General features: G+C 44.4%; 1 protein-coding gene across 2 annotated transcripts in view; it reads left to right on the forward strand.

The window, feature by feature from the left end:
• The window catches only part of PLPP3 (phospholipid phosphatase 3), a 92,287-nt gene that overhangs the window by 28,536 nt on the left and 40,089 nt on the right, over nucleotides 1–23,662 (forward strand). For both annotated transcript variants that reach the window (XM_040231057.1, XM_040231058.1), the window contains exon 2: nucleotides 20,092–20,249. In XM_040231057.1, the coding sequence (XP_040086991.1) occupies nucleotides 20,092–20,249 (158 nt within the window). The remainder of the gene's footprint in view (nucleotides 1–20,091; nucleotides 20,250–23,662) is intronic.

The following is a 23,662-nucleotide window of genomic DNA, read 5'->3' on the forward strand; positions in this document are numbered from 1 at the left end:
CACACACACACACACACACACACACACACACACACACACACACACACCCACACACACACACCCACACACACACACACACCCACACACACACGTAGGCCCCAGGGAAGGCTAGGACCAGCATAACAATAATCAGCTGATGTAGCCCATCATGGTGCAGCTGGTCAGTGCATGGACACCTGTGTCCTTTTGTCATTGAGTGCACTTAGGCAAGTCACTACTACTCTTAATTTCCTCACATAAATTAAACAAACAAACAAACACTTTGACTTAATGATCACTACATCACCCCAGTTGCTCTTTTCTGTGCTTTGTTCATTGCAGGTGCATAAAAATATTTACTGGGCAAAAATGATTGAAAAGAAAGTGAACACATAGTCTCAATAGATGTGAACCAAGGAAGATCCAAGTGACATTCCAGGAAGATCCAAGTGACATTCCATACAAACCAGCATGAAGTGCTGAGAAAATCCCGTTATTTTCTTTTAGCTTGAAATAATCAAACATTGAAAAGATGTTGGTGTTTTAGAAAACTCTGCATATACTGATGGCCATACCTGCTTTAAAGGAAAGGAAAGCTCCCACACAGAGACATAGGGCTACCCCCATCATCTTTCTTCGTTCTAATGTATTTTGTGGGGAGACCATGGGAATAACTATAGCTTCATGAATTGAGTGCACTCTGAGATAGTACTGTACCTCCAAACTTCATAGTAACCCTTCTACTGACCCCATTTTGCAGATTCCCTGGAGAGGTTAGCAGCTTACCCAGTATCACAGGACTAAACAGAGACAACTGAGCTTCAAATCTATTTGACCACAAACCCTGTGCTTTTCTTAATCATCTGTATTGTCAGTTACCCACTCCCATTTCATAAAAAAAAACCCAGAGGCTTGGTGATTTTAAGATACATGTTCAGTAACTATATGTGAAGTACATAATGCATTTAAAAAATATATTTATTTATTAATTTAGCTGAGCTGGGTCTTAGTTGCAGCACATGGAATCTTCAATCTTTGTTGTGGCACATAGGATCTTTAGTTGCAGCTTGTGGGATCTAGCTCCCTGACCAGGGATTGAACCAGGTCCCCTGCACTGGGAGGGTAGAGCCTTAGGCACTGGACCACCAGACAAGTCCTTATAATGGATTTCTTAATGGACCAAAGTGACACTTGTCTCGCTCCTTCTTAGAGAAGACACACCATCCCATATTCATGATACCAGTAATATTAATTGAGCATTTCAGTGTGCCTGGCATTATATGAAGCATCTTTGCATATCATATCTTTTTCATGTCATATCCCTATGGAGAGTTAACTGATGTGTTTAAGGTAGAGGCAGGACTCAGGTGTGTCTGACTCTGGAATCCACACCATGCTACTCTTTGCCATGTTCTTCAGTAGCCAACAGATAGATTGCCACTCCCTTTAGCTGCATACTTCTTGTCTATACCTAGTTATGCTCCTGAATAATGCTGTGTGTTAAGATAACCTGAGAGAGTCTGATGCTAGCAGTGAGTTTCATAGAGGTGCAGGAAACAAAGAGGGGAATAGCCCTGGCCACTCCTGGAGAGAAGGCAGTGATTGTTTGGGTTGCACTCTCCAGGACCTAGCTTGGTGTCAAGGCTTTAGTATCTCTTCTTAAGGGCTAATGGAGATGTGTCTAGAAAATACAGATTTTTTCCTTGGGAAGATGCTTGGTCATGCATCATAAGCAGGGAGCTTTAGATATGAAGTCCTATGCTCCAACCCCTTTTCCCCGTGGCCACCAGGGTGCTCTTTCTCAAACACAACCTGGCCATGCTGTCTACCCCACACGTATCCCCTTATTTTGAGTTTCTGCAGTGCACCTAGCACTATATGATTGAATGGCATTACCAACTAATAGGATAGGATTAAAAAAAATAAGGTAAATAAAAAAACAGACTGATGGCTAGGAAATCAGTCTCATTTGAAAGCCATATCCTCAAAACATAATTTTGGAACTGGTTAGGGATCATTCAGGCTATCTTTTCTTAGGGAGGGCTCTGGAGAACTGTAGTTCTTCTAGGTTGTACATTTCCCTGTTGAAACTCAAAAGTGAACTCTGATGAAAGCTCCAAGGAAAACAGTTTGTGCCAAATATGCTTTGAGATATAACTGAGTAGTGCAGCCTCCTCTCCTTATTAGAAAAGGAGGCTTGGTGAAGAAAAGGGACTTTCTGAAGACATAGAAGTATCCAGTGTTGGGCTCCAAGACCCAGCCGTAGGCTGCTTCTGCTGCACAAAACCCCCCTAACATTACTCTCCACTCTGTTTCTGTCTTTAGACCAGGCAGTCCTAAAGTATGTATTTTCTCCTGTATCTTGAAACCATATGTTTCTTAGGGTTTTTTTTCTCCCCTCCCCTCCTAAGATAAGCCTCTGATGTTTTGTGTCTGAAATCATTCTGGGTTTTTTTCAGAGCCATTTCAGCAAAAACATTAGAAAGCTAGGTTTATGAGGCGGCAGAGAGAAGGTGAGAAGAGGATTGCAGGTGTGGATTCTCCCAGGAGCTCTAGTAGGAAAGACAGAGTTTCTATGGGAATGTTACTGGCCCCCTAAATAGAGAGCTGATTGAGGGCAGAAACCCTGCTTTACTCGTTGTGATATTTCCCAGCTCCAGCACACAACAGGTGCTCAGTAAACCTTTGATATTCAATATGATTTAAAATTTTGTTTATGCCTTTTAGAGTAGTGATTCCCAGATTGCCTTGGGATAGAATAATCTTGAGGTCCTATTAAAAAGGGGAACTTTCAGGCCTTTGCCCCAGAAAGTCTCATTGAGTTATCAAGTGGGTTCTAGGCCGTGCCCAGAATGTGTTTTTTAATAAGTGTCCCTGATGGTTTGGATGATTAACCAAATCTGAGAGTCACTATCTAGAAGATAATCTTGTTTGATCCTCCATGTCACTCTTAAAGACAGACATGAAAATAAGCACTGACCTTCAGGCCTGGAACCTTCAAACAAACACACCCACAAAGAGATGTGTGCAGAGGAATATGGAAAGGATGTATACAGAACAATTGGCCAGTATAGCCTGGGTCAGATGGAGAGGGGCGATGGGCAGAAATGATTTGCAAGCCTAATTAGACCTGCTCCCCAGTTCTCAAACCTGCAGCTCTAAGCCTCCTGCTAATTGGCAGTCCCTTAATAGATTAGGACTTGGCATCAGGTCTGCATGTTATTATAAACCACACACAGAAAAACCCAGTGGCTGAGGAACTCCTGCCAAACCCAGGCCTGGGTTTTTGTGAGGCTTTTGAAGTGCGCTGGCCTTTCAGTATTTTGTATAGTCCGTGTACTAAAAGGCATCCAACCATTCCTTTGGATGGGATTTGTGAAGGGTGAGTCTGTTGAATAATTAATTCCCCAAGACCCATTCTGTCATCTTGATGGACAGGCCAGAGCCCACATACACAGCTCTGCTCTCAGAAGTCCTTGGAGCACGACAGGAGAGACGATTTCTCACAGATCCTGTCCTGTTCTTAGGAATCTGTCCCCCTCCCGTTTGTGCGCTTGTGGGATGGGGAAGAAGAAACCTTAAGAGCCCATCTGCTGGAACCGGGCTGTGTGACACACCGTCTCAGGAAATGCTCACAGCAGCCCTTCCAAACTGCCTGATCTGTTTTGCCAGGGAGGACGCAGATGTCCTGAGAGCTCATGAGTCCAGGGTTACTCTGCCACATGTTGTCAGAGAGGGGTGGGACTCCTACCTGAGTCTGCTCCCTCCAAACTGCCACCAGACCACACCAAAGCCCAAAGGCCCTTTTTATTTTTCTTGGTGTTCAGCTGGTTAATCTGGGCAGTGAAGGAAAGTTTTCTGTGATTTACAGCACCTGCAGGCATACCTGTTTGCAAACCTGGATAATATATGTCCTGTGAGTCCTCCCCTCCCCACTCATGTTAGATAATAGGGTCCCTGCCCAGAGGCGTGGTACCTTTACAGGGTGCCATGTTGTGCAGAGGGGCACAGTGGACAGAGTGAGGCTGCAGAGAGGGGCTTTGCGGGAGTGCAGAGGCCTCCTAAGGGCTGCCAAAGGCACACTCAAGTATTCCTGGAGCCTTTGAACCATTCCGTGGGCCTTGCCCTCTGCTCTTGTCTGCCCAATTAGGTTTCTGTGGGGGCTCCTTCCATTTTTTTCCAAGTCCATTTCCACAAAGGGTGAGCTGTAGTGGAGCCTGAGATTTCCATGAAAACCTTCCATTTTTCAGGCAAACATACCAGGCAGCTCTCGTGGCAATACCATGGTGAAGGAGAATAATGTTATTTGGCATTTCGCCCTTTTAAGAAAGTATATGTGTGTGTGTGGGGGGGGGGAGGGTGTGTAAGGGGGACAGGTTCAGGGGAGGATGGGTAGAGAGAACAGTGGGGGCTTTGTAATTTACTGCAATAGAGAGGTCAGTGGGCAGGGTCATGAGGAAAAGAGGGGAGCAGAGAAGGCCTGAATGCCCCCCAACCCTTGGGCTTCAATATCCTCTACTCCCCGTTTTCCTGATTCATACATTTTGAGAGGTTGTAAAGGGGACGTTGACGAGTTCTTTTTATGTTTTTATTTGGAAGAAGGACTCTAGACATTCTGTCCCTCTGAGAGAAGCTGGCTCCTTACTGCTTTGCAAGGATTAAGGGCCTGGCTTCCAGAACCGTTGAAGAAACATCCCAGGAGCTACCCTTTTCTCTTCACAGCTGAAAAATGCATCATGGAGCAGTGGCTTCCTGCAGAGTTTTGGCACAAGAGCTTCCCTCTGGAACAATAGGGTTCCTATAGCAAGCCACCTAGGAGTTCTTTACTGCTGCTGGCTCTCCCACGTGTATCTGAATGCCCACATTTTGTTTCCCTGATCCTGGCGGGGATGGGGCGGGGCCAGAGCAGCAGAGGGTGGCCCCGGCGCACCAGGATTTCTAGCTAAGGAGGGCTGACCAGTTTATGAGAAGTACCCCTTTGGAGGTCCAGTCAAAGTCGCCTACACAGAGGAAATGTATGGCTGCGGGGCACTGTGCAAAGCCAGCCTGATCTGGCAGCATTCCTGCACTGCTGCTCTGTGGACTTATTTCTCATCTTCAGTTCCGGCCTTTGCAAAATCAAGCGGGTACTGTTTACTGGGAAGGATGACTGGGTGGGTTAGATGGCTCAGACAGTAAAGAATCTGCCTGCAATGCTGGGGACTCAGGTTCGATCCCTGGGTTGGGAAGATCCCCTGGAGAAGGAAATGGCAACCCACTCCAGTATTCTTGCTTGGAGAATTCCATGGACAGAGGAGCCTGGTGGGCTACAGTCCCTAAAGCTACAGACAGCTGGACACAACTGAGCAACTAACACTTTCACTTTCACAAATGAGAGGCAGCTCAAACTGCCCAGAATGGTATCCAGTTTGCAGGAGTAACTGATGCTAATTCCCCCCGCCTCTAACCCACACTGAAATGTTGTTGATATCTACTTCTTTGACTGAACCAAGAGCTGCCCATCTTGAATTTGGTTTGTATCTGTAGATCGGCAGATTTGGGGATGTTTTCTGAGGCTCTTTATTTTTATAAATGAGCATCTTTGAATCTTCACAAACTTAAAATAGCCTGGTCCCCAGTGGCCCCAGCTGGGATAATGGACAGGAGGTGATGCCCATCTGCTCTGTGAAGATGCCATGGAAACAAAGCCTTTGGTTTGTTCAAAAAATGCCTTGCACTCCTTGGATAAAGGTGACAGTTCCAGAAGGTCCATTAGATTTCTGGTAGGACCACCTCTTTCATTTTGCACTAGGAATTGCATACCTATTGGCTGCCAAGTCATGTGCTATCTTCCATGCTCCTTGAATATTTTAGAAATGCCTCTGTCGAAGTTCCCATGAAGAAATAGAACCCAAGTGAGCTGAAGTGTGATGATATAGTTAGCAGCAGAGTTAGTACTGATGAATAAACATTTTTATTATTACTTATCAGGAGAAGGCAATGGCGACCCACTCTGGTACTCTTGCCTGGAGAATCCCATGGATGGAGGAGCCTGGTAGGCTATAGTCCATGGGGTTGTGAAGAGTCGGACACGACTGAGCGCCTTCACTTTCACTTTCACTTTCATGCATTGGAGAAGGAAGTGGCGGCCCACTCCAGTGTTCTTGCCTGGAGAATCCCAGGGACGGGGGAGCCTGGTGGGCTGCCGTCTATGGGGTCACACAGAGTTGGACACGACTGAAGCGACTTAGCAGCAGCAGCAGCAGCAGCAGTAGCAGCAGCAGCATTATTAGTTATCATTTGTTAGTATTTGTTTTTAAGGTGGCCTTAGCTATGGCTCAAACGGTAAAGAATCCACCTGAGATACTGGAGACCCAGTTTTGATCTCTCAGTTGGGAATATTCCCAGGAGATGAGAATGGCTACCCACTGCAGTATTCTTGCCTAGAGAATTCTGTGGACAGAGGAAGCTGGAGGGCTACAGTCCATGGGGTTGCAGAGAGTGGCTATGACTAAGCGACTAACTCTTTAGCTAGAGAAACTTAAATTCCCCAAACTCACTTGTGCTGTCTTTTTACTACCAGGCCTACTCCACTGAATTAAAAACCAGTGTGGAGATCATTTTCCTTCCAGGATATTGGTCGAGCTGAGCCAGCTCAGACTACTCGAGACTCCTCCTTGCTCAGTAGGTGAAATTTACTCAGTAGGCTAATTTACTAGAATAGACACAAAGCTGAATGACTCTGATATATTGATCTACCTTCAACTTACTACAATTTATAGTGATCCTAGTGATGAGAAGGAGGAGAAGGGGATGACAGAGGATGAGATGGTTGGATGGCATCACTGACTCGATGGACATGAGTTTGAGTAAGCTCCAGGAGTTGGTGATAGACAGGGAAGTTTGGCATGCTGCAGTCCATGGGGTCGCAGAGTCGGATGTGACTGAACAACTGAACTGAACTGAATTGAGTGATGATTAAGTTAGAAACTTTTTTCCTCCAAGGAAGAGATTTTTTCTGGAATGAGTAACATTTTAAATTCTGTTTTTTCTCTTTTTGCATCTTTTCAGTATCTGAGTTTTAGGAATTAGGTGGGTTCCCTCACACTACTTTTCTCTTTTTTTCTCAAGGGTAAAAGGTAGGTAGGAGATGTGGGTGAAACACTGAAGCAGTTTGTGGGGGGTGGGAGAGGCTTTCCTATTCTGGATTTTTCTTTTCTTTTTTGTATTGCCTTAAGTACAAAATTGGCATTGGAATGACAGCAAGGAATCTTTGAAATGCACTTACTGGGCTAGTCAATAAACCGGTATTGCATGCCTATTGGCTGCCAAGTCATGTGCTAAAGGGCGTCTTGCATGCACCCTGAATATTTTAGAAATGCCTCCGTGGAAGTTCCCGTCACGTGGCATCATGGGTAGTTGTCCCCAGAGTATGCCTTCTTAGAGGGCAGAGACCACTTCTTATTAATTTCTGTAGCTCATAATTCTCTCAGTGAGGAGTTCCCTCCTTCAAAGCAGGCTTTTTCTCCTTCACTTTCTTGCCACCCAGTCCAATTTGGAGAACTCAGTGAGGCGTGCATCAAGCCTCAGATGTCTGGGAGAGAAGTTTGACTTGTACTTTAATCAGGTGTTCTGTAATGCCATTCACTCCCTGGATACGTCTAAAACGAAAATATAGCCTAGAAGGACAGCACAGAGAGAGGAAATAAACTACAAATTAAAAAGTGATTAGTGAGTGTTTAGGCAGAAGGTCAAAGGGATTATTTTGGACTTCAAACTTTTCAGCTTTCAGGGCTTGTATTCAGTTACAAAATTACATCCTTGAATTATTTGTGCAGGTGGCAGCTGTCAGATTTGAAGAAGGTTTCTGTGTTTTACAAAAGGAACATTGACAGGGCCAGGAGCGGGGAGGGTGCTCCTGGGGTGAGGGCTGTCTTCTCAGCCACGCACTGGAATTGCTGTCGTCTTGGGCAACCTGCGTGACAGACCTTGTCTGAGCTGACACAGCCCTGTCCAGGTTAGTCCAGCCACCTTCTGGAGAAAACCAGTCAAGCTGGTTAATTGGTATCGTGGAAACAGCCAGAGAGTAGATTTTTAGGACTGTGTTAAATGCAAAGGTACATTTAATAAATACCTTGATTAAATATGGTATTTCATTCTCACAGCTCTTCAAAGTGGCTCTTGGCGTCCTTTTTTTTATAACTGGGCCGCAGTGAAGTTAAGCAATTTGCTGAAGATTGCTTAGATGATAAGTAGCAAAACTGGTTTTCAAATCCAGGTCTGTTGCTTTCTTGAAATCTGTGCTCTTCCTCTTACTGGGAACTTTCTTCAGAGCAGAAATTCCCAACAAGATCAGAGCAACTGGATTAGGTCGAGGTGTGCTGAAATTGATCCTTAGCCCTTAGCCGGTGGGACAGGGTGGACCAGGTGCTGAATCACCGCAGCGGCCTCCTCACTTTACCCCTTCCCAGTATTTTCTGATAGTTCCAAGGCATGAAACACCTGGGAAACTCTGAAGATTAATTGTCAAAGATTATCCAGTCTAACCACCCATTTGGTACTTGAAGCTGGTTAGGTTCTCCATAATTTATTCCTGGTACAGTCATCTGTGCTTTATGAGGGTACTGTGTTGCTTTGGGAGACTGTGTTCAAAAAACAGGATTTAGGGATATGAAAGAGATTAGATTAAGTTCAGAAGGAAGGGAGCATGGCGGGGAGGATTCACAGATCATAAAGTGTGTTGGGGTGGAGCCTTTTCTTCTGAATTTTAGTCTGTTTCCTATACATCTAATCAGTACATGTTTGTTGAGCACCCACTAAGTGCCAGGAATTATTCTTTGTGCTGAGGATACAGAGATAAATAAAATAAGGACCCTTTTCTGAAGAGATTTCCCAGAAAGGAGTAATCACGATGCTAGGGTGTGATGAATCTCAGTATTCCCATCTAGTAAATGGAATATACTATAAAGAAAGCTGAGCACTGAAGAACTGATGCTTTTGAACTGTGGTGTTGGAAAAGACTCTTGAGAGTCCCTTGGACTGCAAGCAGATCCAACCAGTCCATCCTAAAGGAAATGAGTCCTGAATATTCATTGGAAGGACTGATACTGAAGCTGAAACTCCAATACTTTGGCCACCTGATGCAAACAACTGACTCATTTGAAAAGGCCCTGATGCTGGGAAAGATTGAGGGTGGGAGAAGGGGATGACAGAGGATGAGATGCTTGGATGGCATCACCAACTCAATGGACATGAGTCTGAGTAAACTCTGGGAGTTGGTGATGGACAGGGAGGCCTGGCGTGCTGCAGTCCATGGGATCGCAAAGAGTCGGACAAGACTGAGTGACTGAACTGAACTGAAATGGAATAACTGATGCCTCGGATCTCTTGTAGTTTCAAAACTTTACCAGCATATTACTATAATGTTCCTGACTCCGCTAGAGTAAGATTTGTAATTACCAGCAACTATTTGGTGGATTTTTATTTGTAATTTCCTTCTCACTTGGCTTTTACTTTTTAGAATGAATGAGCTTCTAATCAGAAAGAGGCTTTTTCTTTTTTTAACACTATTGCCTTGAAAAATAGAACTCTCTGATAACTTCACTTAGTTTGTGTTTACTTCTTTCTCCTGAAGCATAACCATGTAATTTATTAACAATGTACACCTTGCTTAACTTGCCAGTAAGACAGTTTCGTTCTGGCCCCACTGCCACCCTCATTGAATAAACTTGCAAAGAACTTTGTTGTTCAACAAGCCTTGGCTTCCTACCTCATTCTTTTTGCTAACCGTGAGATCTTTGGCAAATCACTTAGCTTCTGAACTTCAGTTTCCTCATGTCTAATATGCAGATATTATTAACTGCCTTGCAATGGTGACTTGACACCATGTTTGGCTTTGAAAACATTGATAGGAGGCACAGTCTTTGGTTAAGTCTTTGACATACCTATGCACACACCCATCCACTTGGGTCTAATATGGCCATTGCTTACCATGGAGGAGATGATAATAAGTTGAATCAAGTGTTCATTGTTTCTATTTTTATGGGTTCAACTAAGGACTTTATATTCTTCAGAGCAGGGATGGAAAAACTAAACATCTCCAGGGATCAGATATTACTATTAACGTAAATGACTGAAGTATACCAGTTACAGGAAGATTGACAGTACAAACTCAATGGGAATGGAACCAAGATGTAGCCTTGTTATCAGGGGGACAGAAGGGCATGGTAGCACTTGGAGAATCTGTGTAGCTAGTTACCACTACCTACATTGATTGCCTCTGGACATGCTGAAATCTGGGACTTCCTGGTGGTCCAGTGGTTGGGAGTCTGCCAGCCAAAGCAGGGGACACAGGTTCAGTTCCTGGTCGGGGAAGATTCCACATGCCGTGGAGCAACTAAGCCCATGAGCCACAACTACTGAGCCCTCGCACCCCTAGATCCCATGCTCCTCAACAAGAGAAGCCAAGGCAATGAGAAGCCTGAGCACCACAACTGGAGAAAACCCTTGTGCAGAATGAAGACCCAAGAGGCCAAAAATAAATAAATAAATAAAAGAGGCTGAAATCTGAATATTATGTAAGACCTCCTGTTATTAAATATTAATAATGAATTTTAAAATATCTTAAAAACTTGGGGGGGGGGCGACAAACAGAAGATCTCTGAAGGCTAGATTTGGCCTTGGGCTGCCAGTGTGTCAACTTTGACCTAGAACTTGGTAGGGCTGTGTATGAGTTGGCTTAAAGTGCCCTGATGGCCTTGGATTACCTGCCAGCATGTTTTTATTCTTGCAAGGCCTCCACCTCAGTTCTTCATTTTTGGCACTGTATCTGGCTCCAGCCTTGCTTTTTGACTATCTCTAAAGTGTCTGATGTCCTGCCAGTCCCCGTGTTGTTTATTGTAGCACCACGTGAACTTGGTGTTTGTGTACACCTGGATAGCATGACTCTGATGAGAGCACACTGCTGACGAATGTATGTTTACCTGTTGGAAAAATAAGAACTGGTTTTCACCCTTATTACACCTCCCCTTCAGCCTCCTGTGATCTTCAAGAATGCAGTGCAGGGTGCCTGCTGTGATATTTCTTCTCTGTGTCAGGGTGCCAGGTCCTGCTAACCCCTTCTGTTTACACAATCCCAAGAAGTCCCTGGAATTAAAGGATTTTATGAGCATGCTTTTCCCGTGGGATCAGATTGCTTTGGGAAAGAGGCTGGTCGGGCTGTGGCTTTTGACAGAACTCTGATCATGTCTTGTCCCTGCTTAAAAGCTTTCTGTGGCTTCCTATCACATACAGAAGCAAGAAGTAACATTTACAGAGCCAAGTGACGACTGGATGCTTTATAAATTGTCTCAGTTAGTCCTCCCAATCCATTCTGTATGTTGAGAACTATTGCACGATGATGGAAATGGAGTTCAAAGAGGTCAAGTGACATGCCCAAAGCCATACAGTAAGCATAACAGGTGATAGAAGTAGAATCCTGTCTGCCTGATTCCAAAATTTCTGGGTAAATTGGAAAAAAGTAACTCTGCCAGAGTGGGTTACGTGGCTAAGTGGCTCCTTTGTAGAAAAGATATTCAGGTCTTGAATCAGAGTTTGCCAGTGATAGTTTAATCCAGATGTTAAAAACATTACTTTCCAGAATTGTCAGGCAGATTAGAGGTGATCATTTACCTAAGAACTGTGAAACCACACGTGTGATTCTTACCATGTCCTAGTTCTGGGCAGTATATTGCAAATGAACATCTCTGGCTCATAAGAGAGACTGAGAGTAGCTGGATCTGTACAAATGCATCTCAACATCTAAGGCTTTACTTTTTAGTCCTTGTTTAAGGTCAGCCTCCACTTTCCAGAGCTTTGTAGCTTTACAGATCATCTGCATAGACAGAGTTCATGTGTACTTAAGAAGGGCAGGCTCACTGGCCCCATCTCTGAATGAACTTTAGAGTCAGAGTATTTGATTACATACTCTGGTTACACCTCTTATTAGCACAGTGGACACTGAGGCAAATTATAATCTCTGACCTTCTGTGCTTTGGTAATTAACTGATAATTTAGAGGGTTGTTTTGAGAGTTAAATTAGTTGATATATCCAAACCTCCTGGCACACAATAAATGCCCAATGAGTGTACATGGACTCCCACCCTTATTTAAAGAGGCATCAAAAGAGAGAAAGGAGGTCTTGACCTATTTTTACCTGGAGGAGAGGAATCATAAGTCCTTTGTGTAGTAATAGAAATAAAGTATCCCATTTGTGAAATATATAATGGCAACAAAAGAGGTCTGGAATTCTCTCAATGAAAGATATAAATCACTGACTGTTGGTTGACCTGTTTTTTACTTCTTGGTGGATATGGCACCCCTTTAAAATTCCAACTGCAAAAGCCAACACTGTCAGAGCTGAGACTTTTAAGGTGGCTCTTATTTATTCTAAAGGACAAAATGCTTTTATAATACTTTCAGTTCAGTTCAGTTGCTCAGTTGTGTCCAACTCTTTGCGACCCCATGAATCGCAGCACGCCAGGCCTCCCTGTCCATCACCAACTCCTGGAGTTCACTCAGACCCACGTCCATCGAGTCAATGATGCCATCCAGACATCTCATCCTCTGTTGTCCGCTTCTCCTCCTGCCCCCAATTCCTCCCAGCATCAGAGTGTTTTCCATTGAGTCAACTCTTCGCATGAGGTGGCCAAAGTACTGGAGTTTCAGCTTTAGCATCATTCCTTCCAAAGAAATCCCAGGGCTGATCTCCTTCAGAATGGACTGGTTGGATCTCCTTGCAGTCCAAGGGACTCTCAAGAGTCTTCTCCAACACCACAGTTCAAACGCATCAATTCTTCAGCACTCAACTTTCTTCACAGTCCAACTCTCACATGCGTACATGACCACTGGAAAAATAGCCTTGACTAGAGGGACCTTTGTTGACAAAGTAATGCCTCTGCTTTTCAATATACTATCTAGGTTGGTCATAACTTTTCTTCCCAGGAGTAAGTGTCTTTTAATTTCATGGCTGCAGTCACCATCTGCAGTGATTTTGGAGCCCCCCAAAATAAAGTCTGACACTGTTTCCACTGTTTCCCCATCTATTTCCCATGAAGTGATGGGACCAGATGCCATGATCTTTGTTTTCTGAATGTTGAGCACTTTCAAATTAGAAAGACCATTCAAGGTTCTTTTTCATACCCCCAAATAGACTAAGTTGGGTGTCTCTTTGTCATGGAACCTGAGACTTTCTGAAGTTATGGAACCTAAAGCCGTGCTCAAGGTTGTGTGCTGAGCACCTCAGCCAGTGCCCAGTGCTCAGGAACTGTCCATATGTGCTTGTGGAATCCAATTAAAGACCCAGGATTTAGACTCAAGAAACCCAGGAGCCAGGGCTGGACCTGCCATTCCTTTCTTCATTTCTACCATGTGCTTGCTTTGGGTTTTGACAATCTTCTTTCTGTGAAAAAAAAAAAAAAAGGCCTGAGCTTTCCAGGACCAAAGAATTGAGCATTTGTCAAAGAGAACCTCTAGACCAGAATACTGAATGTTCACACCAGCCAACAGCAAGTGTTTTTCATGGCAGCCTCTTTCAAAGGTGGGAAACGGCTTCATAGTAAACTTAGTTTTGTCTCATCTGGATTGTGTCCAGTCTAAAAATCTGGACAAATATCGTAAACCAAAGAAAGTTTGCACACTTCTAAGACCAGTAGCAATTAATTACTTTAAATAGAAACCCTGTCACTTACAAGCAACATAAATATTTGTATTTTGAACCTCTAAGTAGTAGTTGGGTTGACCATTTTGGCCTTAAGTGATTAAAAAAAAAATCAGTTGGTCATATTTTAACAGGGAAGACATTTATAAAGAAAGGGAGGGTCAGGTCATGGAGTAAGAAAACATAAGCCAAAAGAAAGACAGACCTGAGTTCAAATCCCAGTGACCAGTTGACTCACTTGGGAACCTTGGCCACGTTATACAAGTTCTGGCTTCAATTTTCTGTTGGGTAAAAATGAAAATAAGAGCCTGTAACTTTTCAGAGCTGTTGTGGAGATTAAAATACATTAATTCCTAATTAGATTCTAAACTCTTTGGAATCAGAAGCCCGGTATTTTTCTTTCTTTTTCTTAATATTGATTTATTTTTGGCTGCATTGGTTTTAGCTGTAGCAGCAGGATATTTCACTGTGGTGTGCGGGCTTCTCTCTTGTTGAAGCAGGCAGGCTCCAGAGCACATGGGCTCAGTAGTTGGGACACACAGTTTTTGTTGCCCCGTGGCATGTGGGATCTTATTTCCAGAATCAAGGATCCATCCTGTGTCCCCTGAGTTGGCAGGTGGATTCTTTACCACTGGAAGTCCCCCGTCGAGCTCTATTTCTGTACTGGTCTGAATTGGTGCCATTTGCTCACTTTGATTTCAGATGGACTTCTTAACCTTTCTGAGCCTTAATTTTTCATTTGCAAAGGGACTAAAACAGTAAAATTTATAGAACTCTATACCCTAGCTAAGATGTATAAATTCCTGTCGCAGAATCATTAAACAACTAGACTGCACATGGGCTCTTTATCCAATATTATTTTGTGAGTAGATATGTAGGCTTTCTGCAGGTATTAGTTGAATGCTAGACTTGGCTCATTTTAGGGTAACTACAGTTTGGGTGAAGTGGAAAGTTGGACAGTTCTGGAAAAGGTCTACAGGAACAATGGGAAAATCTCTCCCCGATGCTCTGATTTCAGTCATGCAAAATTGCAAAAATTTCTCATTCACTCTCCCACCCCACTCTTCTCCTACCCTCACAAATCCTTTCTAAAAATCACTTTGAGAACAGGAGGCTGTGTTTAATTTTGCACAAACTTGAAGCTGTGGCTGGACGGAGCAGAGCTCTGGGGTTGGGTCACTTCGGTAACACTTCCCACATGACTTTATCAATGGGTGGGCCACGAAAACTTCTCCCATGTTTTTTTACACCCCACCCCCAAACCGCCCAACCTGCCCAAGTGTTAGTTTTTCAAAGCCCAAGAACTTTCAAAGGCTGAACCCAACACAGGGGCTTTTCTTCATGCTTTGATTTTCTGCCCATTAAGTGTTTGTCAGTGAGTTCGTATTTCACCTCCCCTGCAGCCTACACATCCCAAGAGGTCCCTGGAGGTTTAGGAAGTTAATTGATCCTTGATTAAAAGAAGGAGAAATGCTTGAGTCCGAGGTCTTAGAATCACCAGATGGGGGGTGGGTGTGTGTGTGTGTGTGGGTGGGTGGGTGGGTATTCACTTACATTTTTGTTTTGCTTTGCAAAAAGCTTAAAATGTATCTTTCAGTACAGATAAATTTAATTCCAGGATATTGGCCTCCAAGTTTTAATAATATTAGACGCTAACGTGTGTAGTACACAGTAAATGTTCAGGGAACAGGAGCCAGTGCTGTTGCCTTGACTGTTCCAAACAAAGCACTTTCTTTCTTCAAAGACCATGAGATTTGCTGAGCTTCAATTAATGATTAATACTCATAGGTGCTTCCTTCTCTCTATTTTAAGTGACTCATTTACTTTAGAATGTGCCCAGGAGTCAGAGCATTTGAGCCCATCCACCTCCACAGCTTTTCTGACCCAGTGACTCTGGTAAGTCACTTTAATCCCTTTGAACCTTAGGGTGACTTAATGTGTTAACTTTTATGACTGCTTCTCCTATTGGCCTTTGGGCCACTGGAAGGCTGGGACTCCAACTCAGTAGTTCCATCAGTGCTGAGAACAGAACAGGCAGCAGGTTTGTCTGATTTGCCAGTTTATGTGGGGATCCTCTGCACTTTGGGTATCTCTCCCACCTCTGTGGCCAGATTTCAAATTGTATTTTCATCATAGCAGTGACCCTCATTTTGTTGATAGCCTGTTGCAGTCCCTGTACTCTGTGCTCAGTTGCTTAGTTGTATCTGACTCTTTATGACCCCACAGACTGTAGCCCTCCCAGGCCCCTCTGCCCATGGGATTCTCCAGGCAAGAATACTGGCTGGGGTCACCATTTCCTCCTCCAGAGGATTTTTCCTGACCCAGGGATGGAGCCTGTGTCTCTTGAGTCTCCTGCACTGGTAGACAGATTCTTTGCCGCTAGTGCCGCCAGGAAGCCCTACTGCATCCCTAAGCTACAGTGTTTTTATGAGAGTATTTAGGACCCCAGGGAGAAGGAAATGGCAACCCACTCCAGTGTTGTTGCCTAGAGAATTCCATGGATAGAGGAGCCTGGTGGGCTGCTGTCCATGGGGTTGCACAGAGCTGGACATGACTGAAGTGGCTTAGCATGCAAGCCTGCATTAGGACCACAGAAACCTACTCACAGGAGTGTCAAATTAAACCTCCTCTCTGGACCATCTTTAGTGTCCCCTGCAGAATGCTCTTTTGTGTGCTCATTGTACTTTCTACATCTGTCAGTCCTTACACTATAAAAATATTTTAGTGCACCTGTTTTCGTGACTTTTTTACAACACCATGAGCTTCTTGAGGCCAGGTACTTTGATGTACTGTCACCTCAGTTTCCAGTACCTATCACTAGGAATTTTCTTGAAATGAAACGGTCAGGAAATATAGCGATTGGTAGTAGAGATAATGCCAACATTGGAAATGGAAATCCTGCTTTGGATTAGAATGGCCTCATCTCTGTGTCCAGGAGAGGCAAGGCGTTATGTCACTTGAGGACTGGCTGCCCCATTGAGAGAGACATATTTACACTTTCCCATCAACCGAAGGGAATCTGAGGTTATTCTTTTCCTGGAGCCAAGTCAAGACTCGACTGGCATCACCCCCAATCATGCCACAAGTCTGTAGGGGAGACAGAAAAGGCCACTGGGTTTTCTCAATGCTGTCTCCATGCCTTTCAAGAAAATAAAATGAACCATATTCAGATCCAACTTCTTGTCTGCTTGTGGTCATCATCCATATTATTGGAACCGGAAACCCTCCCCAAGCCTTGGACTAGGAAGGAAGGAAGAGGGTTTGGATGGCTCCCAGGTTGAGTGCAAAAGAACTGAATAGACAGATTTTCTTTCCTAACCTTCTCTGTGGGACTTTCCCTTCCTTCTTCCCTACAGAATTTTTGAGTGTCCGCAGTGTGCACCAGACTCTGTGCTGACCCTTCCCCATGCTCTTGCCTGGGTTTTTCCAACTAAAACAACTCCCTGTACTGATTTCATTCCATGATCTATATCTTCCCCTACTAGACTATAAGCTTCCTGAGGGCAGCACTTATGTCATCTCTGTATTCCTTGTACTTCACAGGCATATTTGAGACTCAATAAATACTTGTTGAATGAGTGAGTGAATACATTAATGTATTATACCATCCCATCAATCTCAAAGCAAGTCTTCATTTTTCCCGTTGAGCATATGAGAAGGGGGTCGTGAGATGGGGAGTAACTCGCTCAAGTAGTGGTGAGCAGGGTTGAAATCATTAACTGAGTTCAATCTGACTCCACAGCTCTTTTATATGTGCTTTATTGTCCTTAGAAGCATATGTTTTACAGGCCTATCATGTGAACACTATTAAAAATAGAAGTTGGAGGCCTAAGAGCGGAGCACAAATGTAAGGAACTGGGGGTCTGTTCCCTTCCTGAGTTTATTAGCAACGCTTTGGCTCCTTGGCACCACAGAGGCTGTGGCCGGGCTCAGATGCGAAGCTAACAGTGTTGATCATGATGTGTGGAACTTTAAAAGCGGACTATTAATATCATACTGCTGGCTTCGCAGCTCCTTTTCATAGCCAACTTGGCCACATTTCAAAGTGTTCAGGCAGTGGAATGAAGATGGCTCAGGCCCACAGGATATCTTCTCTCTCCTAGCCCCCAACCCAAGAGAACCAGCTAACTGCACTTGCCGTCACTAAGCCAGAACATGCGTTCAGTGTCTCCCCTTCCTCCTCCTTCTCTCCGTCCTTGCAGAGACAGAATTTTAAGAGCTGCTGGTGATTGCCTTCCAGGGCCCCTCTGTGTTTACTTTCTGAAGGTCAGGCACAATGCTGTGGTGTGTGGCTGGGCTTTCTTTTCAAAGCACCAGTATGAATTTGATAAAGTAAATTGTTGTTCTAGCAGGAAGCAGTTAGGGGTCACAAAATAAATAGCCGTAGAATTCAAATAAATCCAAAGAATAAAACCAAATAAATCCATGTGTGTATGCACAGTGATACATAAATACACTTTTTAGAAAGTGAGCATTTTTATCACTGCTGGCCTGGACTAAAGTCATTGAAAAACTGTGGAGTTCATGGTACATTTCTTTTTTTTTTTTTTAAAGGCAGTCTGGGCCTTTGAGTAACATGATGTGAGCTTAATTCTTTTGGAAAAACATGAAAATGGAATCTTATCTTTTAAATGGCTGATTATCACATTTTTTCCCCCCACTAATAAAATTCCTATATCGATGAAACCAATTTGTAAAGTTGAATTGGGGATTCAGGCACTTTGGAGGTGGACTAAGAGACTCTGAGTGACCTAAACAGTCATTTTGAGCTTCTCTTTTCTCTACTGGGAGATGAGTGATAGTAGTGTTTATATGATTTTAAAATGACCACTCAGGGTTGTTAGAGGGTTCAATGCAAAAATGGATGCAAAGTGTCTTATACATTGTTGGCGCACATCAGCAGTGGCTATTATCATTGACCAGATATTTCTCATGGTCTTCCTTAGTCTTGACATTCAGTGGCTCACCTTTCACTTTTATTTTACCTTTTCCTCATCTTGGTGAGGTGGCAATGGGGCTTGGTGTTGAACTTGGAGGTAAGGGAGGAATTGTCTTCAAGCTTAAGAGGAGAGCATGAACCAAGACAGAGGTCCTGTGTCATTTTGTTGGAGTGTGTGTCAAGGAGGTTCGGGTTGTGGGAACTCCAGAGGTTGGACTTAGGGACTTCATCTTGTTCTGTGTGGTGGGGAACCATTGACAGACCTTGAGCATGGCCGTGACATGCTCATGCCCAGGAAGTGAATGGGTGGATATGTGTAAGAGGCACAGAAGGCCAGGAGACCAATTTGGAGGCTGCTGCCTGGTCCAAGCAAAAGAGATTGTGGGCCTTCACTTTTTGCTTCAGGCTTATAAGGGCCTTTCCTGGCAGGTGATGAAATCTATTTTCCATGACCTTTAAGAAAATGGCATCTGAACTGGACGCTGATAAACTAGCAGCAGCTGCGAGAGTGCCTCGTGGTGCTCCTGATGCCCTTGGGCTCTGCTCCAGGTCTGCAGGCAGCAGGGCCCAGCTCAGCTCTGTTCAGTCTTGTCAGTGACTTGTTGAACAGTGAAAGAAAAGAATTGGAAATGCTGTTCACTGAGTAGCTTCTGTGTGCCAGCACTCTGCTAGGAGTTTTGGATGCTTTGATCCCCTTTAGGCATCAGTACAGCTCATTTGTGAGGGAACGGGGGCTCAGGAAGATGGAGAAAGAAGCAGAAGTCACATTGCTAGGAAGTGGTGGATCTGGGGGTTCAAATTTAGCTTATCTTACTTCAGGTTTTCAGAATTCCATCTCTGAGCACCTTGAGGTGAGCTTTTCGAAGGGAAAGTGGTTGGCTTAAGAGAGGAAGGCACTTGGAGGCATCGTGAGACCTCATTAGATTTGGAACTTTGTTAGTGATAATTACAAATCGTGCTTTGACTTTAGCAGGATGACGTAGAGTAGTGGGAAAGCTCCTGCCCTGGTGCTTGCATTGTCTCCCTCTGTGCTCTTGGTCAAGAGAAGAGGATCATGCAACATCTCTTAGTCATGAGTAAAGGCAGAAAGAGGGTGCATGTAGAGAAGGCTTTGTTGTTGTTTGGTCACTTAGTCAGTCTTATCCGACTCTTTTGCGACCCATGGACTGTAGCCCGCAAAGCTTCTCTATCTATGGGATTTCCCACACAAGAATCCTGAAGTGGGTTGCCATTCCCTTCTCCAGGGGATCGTTCCAACCCACGGATGGAACTCTGTCTTTCCTGCACTATAGTCGGATTCTTTACCACTGAGCCACCTAGGAAGCCCCAGAGAAGGCTGTAGGTCACTACAAAGGCAAGGAATTGACATCACTATCGATGCTGTTATCTGGGGTGGTGTTTGCTGTAGGTCCTTCTTCTTTGGCCTCTTTGCACTGATGTTTTCCCTCTGTTTTGTTTTCTCCCCTGTATATGGTGATGATGGTTCCATCTTGACCAGCGGGCCTGCCTTTCATCATCATCGAGACAAGCACCATCAAGCCTTACCACCGGGGGTTTTACTGCAATGACGAGAGCATCAAGTATCCGCAGAAAACCGGGGAGACAATCAACGACGCTGTGCTCTGCGCTGTGGGGATTGTTATTGCCATCCTCGCGGTAAGCGCCCAGACTGCAGTGGGCAACCTGTCTGATTCCCTGGCAGCACATCATGTTTAGAAGATCAAGTGTTAATCGCTTGATTAACACTATTTCATGCAGTTACTACTATATTAAAAGTATTGGGTTGGGCAAAAAGTTCATTTGGGATATTCAAAACCCAAAAGAGCTTTTTGTCCAACTCAATATTTTAAAATAAAAAAATACATATACACTGTAAGTATTATAAAAGTATGCTAAGCAACCTTCTAAAATACTTCGCATACATTATCTCTACAATAGTCAAAGTGTAGATATTGTCCTTATCTTTCTTCTACAAATTAAGAAACGGAGGTCTGCAGAGTAAAAATAATTTGCCTAAGGTCACTTGGTTCATGAGTGATAGAGTTGGGGTTTAAACCTAATTGTTTTCCTTATCCCAGGCTTCCCAGGTGGTGCTAGTGGTAAAGAACCCGGCTGCCGATGCAGGAGATGTAAGAGATGAGGGTTTGATCCCTGAGTTGGGAAGATCCTCTGGAGGAGGTCACAACAACCCACTCCAGTATTCTTGCCTGGAGAATCTCATGGACCAAGAAGCCTGGCAAGGCTACAGTCCATGAGCTCATGAAGAGTTGGACATGACTGAGTGAGCACGCATGCACGTCCCTTACCCCAGAGTCTGAGCTCTGAGCCATCATGCTGTAAATCTGAGCCCCGGAGGACAGGAGAAATGCCTTACTGAATATCTTGGGCATTTTCTATATTTTTTTTCCACACTATTGTGCTGCTGCTCTGACAGTGATAATGCTGCTGGCATGATCTGGCATATTGTTTAATTCTCTCACCTGGTAAATGAGACTTGCAGTCCTCCACTGCCAAGCTGTACATCTTTAAAACCAAGGGTGACCATCTTGCTTCAAAGCTTTGCAGTGAGAAATAAAAGAGATCATGAATATTGAAGTACTTGATAAACTCTTAATTGCTGACCAGGTCGCTCATACCCAGGGGTAAAGTCTAGACTTATATCCAGATCTTCCCTTAGAGGATGAAGCCCTCACTGCAGGTGCAAAAATGTGCTACCAGCTTGACAAGGTCCAGAATTATTTTGAGCAATGGTAGTCATGTGGGAATTGGGGTATCGTCTATCTGGGCTGTACTTAGATCACAGCTTTGTTTTAGATGTGTCCATTTAGAGCAGAGGAGGGGAAGAGTGAGGGAATCCAGTCTTATAATTTGTAGTTCATATGTTTTCACAGACATCCATTCCACATATCTGCTATTTTCAGTTTTTTCTTTGTCCTTGAACCCCAGCAACGTGGGCAAAGGGCTAGGCATCATGTCCACCAAGATCAAAAATTCTCTCTTCTAGATTCTGAGTCATCTTTGTGTTAATCCAATCATGGAAGCTTATCTTTGGCCTGTATTAGCAAGCCAAGAAGGCAGAAAGTTAATGGACTTCTCCAGGCCAGAATACCAGAGTGGGTAGCCTTTCCCTTCTCTAAGGGATCTTCCCAACCCAGGTCTCTCACCTTGCAGGTTCGTTACTAGCTGAGTCACCAGGGAAGCCCAAGAATGTTGGAGTGGGTAGCATATCTCTTCTCCGGTAGATCTTCCTGACCCAGGAATTGAACCGGGGTCTTCTGCATTGCAGGTGGATTCTTTACCCTCTGAGCCAACAGGGAAGCCCAATATTAAGAACACTGCATGTAAAATAAGGGCTTAGTATTCCCATCATTCAGATGGAAAATCTGAAGCTCAAAAGAGTTCAGTGATATCTCAAAGTCAAAAGCAAGTAAAAATTGGGGTTCAAGCCTAAACCTGGTTTATTCCAAAGCCCTCTGTCCGTGTTGCTGACTTGATTGTGGACAGGCTGTTGGCTGTCCTATTCAAGTGCTCGGTGGGATAGGCGGTTGGCTACTCTTGCCTTCTCTGCATCAAATATAAACAGCTGATGGTCCACGGAGTGCACTCCATGAAGTTTTTCTTTTGACTTCCCCACTCTGGGGGTGGGTTATAAACTTTGAGACCCCTCTTTGTTTTTTAATAACATCGTAAACCAGGCACACAATCAACAGTTTGACTTTGGGAGGGGGCAGGGAGGCAAGTAGAATTCTTTCCAACCTTTAAAAGAAAAACAGTCTATTTGGCAACTGTAGTAAAGGTGGGCTAAGGATCTTTGTGTTCAGAAACTGAGAAATACAGAATCTCATTTTACTCTTTGCTCCAAAGTTACAGTTGGGGTTGAGTTCTTTAGGAAGAATGGCTTTGCCTGGAAAAAACGTTTGTAATGGAAGGTGAATACTTAACACGGTGTCTGGTGCTCAGGTTTGAACAGGTGTTTTTGACACTTGGAAGCTCAGTTAAATTGAATCCTTTTAGAAGCTGGCTCTAATTCGGGAGCTGTTGAAATAAGAATATCACATTCACAGGGATGGTCTGTGGCCTCTGCTCTCTTTACGTGCAGTTATTAGTGGCCTGCCTAGTGGGTTGCTCCTGGGCACGGCACCAGGGAGAGAGACCTGGGGCCCCCTAGACTATGTGAATTAGGTAAATCCCTGGGCTGCCCTGGTGGCTCAGTCAGTAAAGAATCCGTCTGCAATGCCGGAGACCCCGGTTCCATCCCTGCTCCGGGAAGTTCCCCAGAGAAGGAAATGGCTACCCACTCCAGTATTCTTGCTTGAGAAATTCCCATGGACAGAGAAGCCTGGTGAACTACACACAGTCCATGGGGTCACAAGAGTCGGACGTGATTTAGCAACTAAACCACCGCCACCTGGGTTTTCTAGGCGTCGTTTTCCTCTGTAAAATGAGAGTCCTGTTTGATTTCACACCTGGGGGGCACATCCTTGGCTGCAGTGGGCTAGGACACAGGGCGCTCCTGTCGCTTCTCCTGGATCCTTGCTTCTTCCTTCCTCACTAAGAGAAACCTGCTTTGAAGAGCTTAGTTGTGACTGGCTTCTCTCCTCGTGTCACATGGAAGTATTAATTAGAATGCTCCCTGACCTCCCAGATTCCCCTGAAAGAGTCATGCACTGTGCCTTGGTTATGGGATGGGCATGGAGGACGTTTCCCCCATCCGCACAGTGCCAGCAGAATAGGTCTGGATGGTGCTTCCCTTTGGCTCTGAGGAAGCCGTCCTCTGCCAGGTGCTACTGTTACATCATGAAAACCTGGGGCTGTGTTCAAGCCTTTTGCACCCTCCCAATACACACACCCACACCCACACAGAGTTTTCTGGTGTCTCAGTTTCACATGGGGTTAAAAGTGTGGGCTCTGGTTCACCCCCAAGCTCCTCTGCTATGGAACGTGTAGCAAATTAGTAAGCCTCCTTGCTCTCATCTATGAAATGGAGATAATATGAAGGTTTTCAGAAATAAATGAGCTAATATGTGGAAAGTAGTTCAGTGTCTGACACAGGCAGTATATTCAGCAAA

This window comes from Oryx dammah, unplaced genomic scaffold (genome assembly GCF_014754425.2).
Source record: "Oryx dammah isolate SB20612 unplaced genomic scaffold, SCBI_Odam_1.1 HiC_scaffold_28, whole genome shotgun sequence".
Lineage (NCBI taxonomy): Eukaryota > Metazoa > Chordata > Mammalia > Artiodactyla > Bovidae > Oryx > Oryx dammah.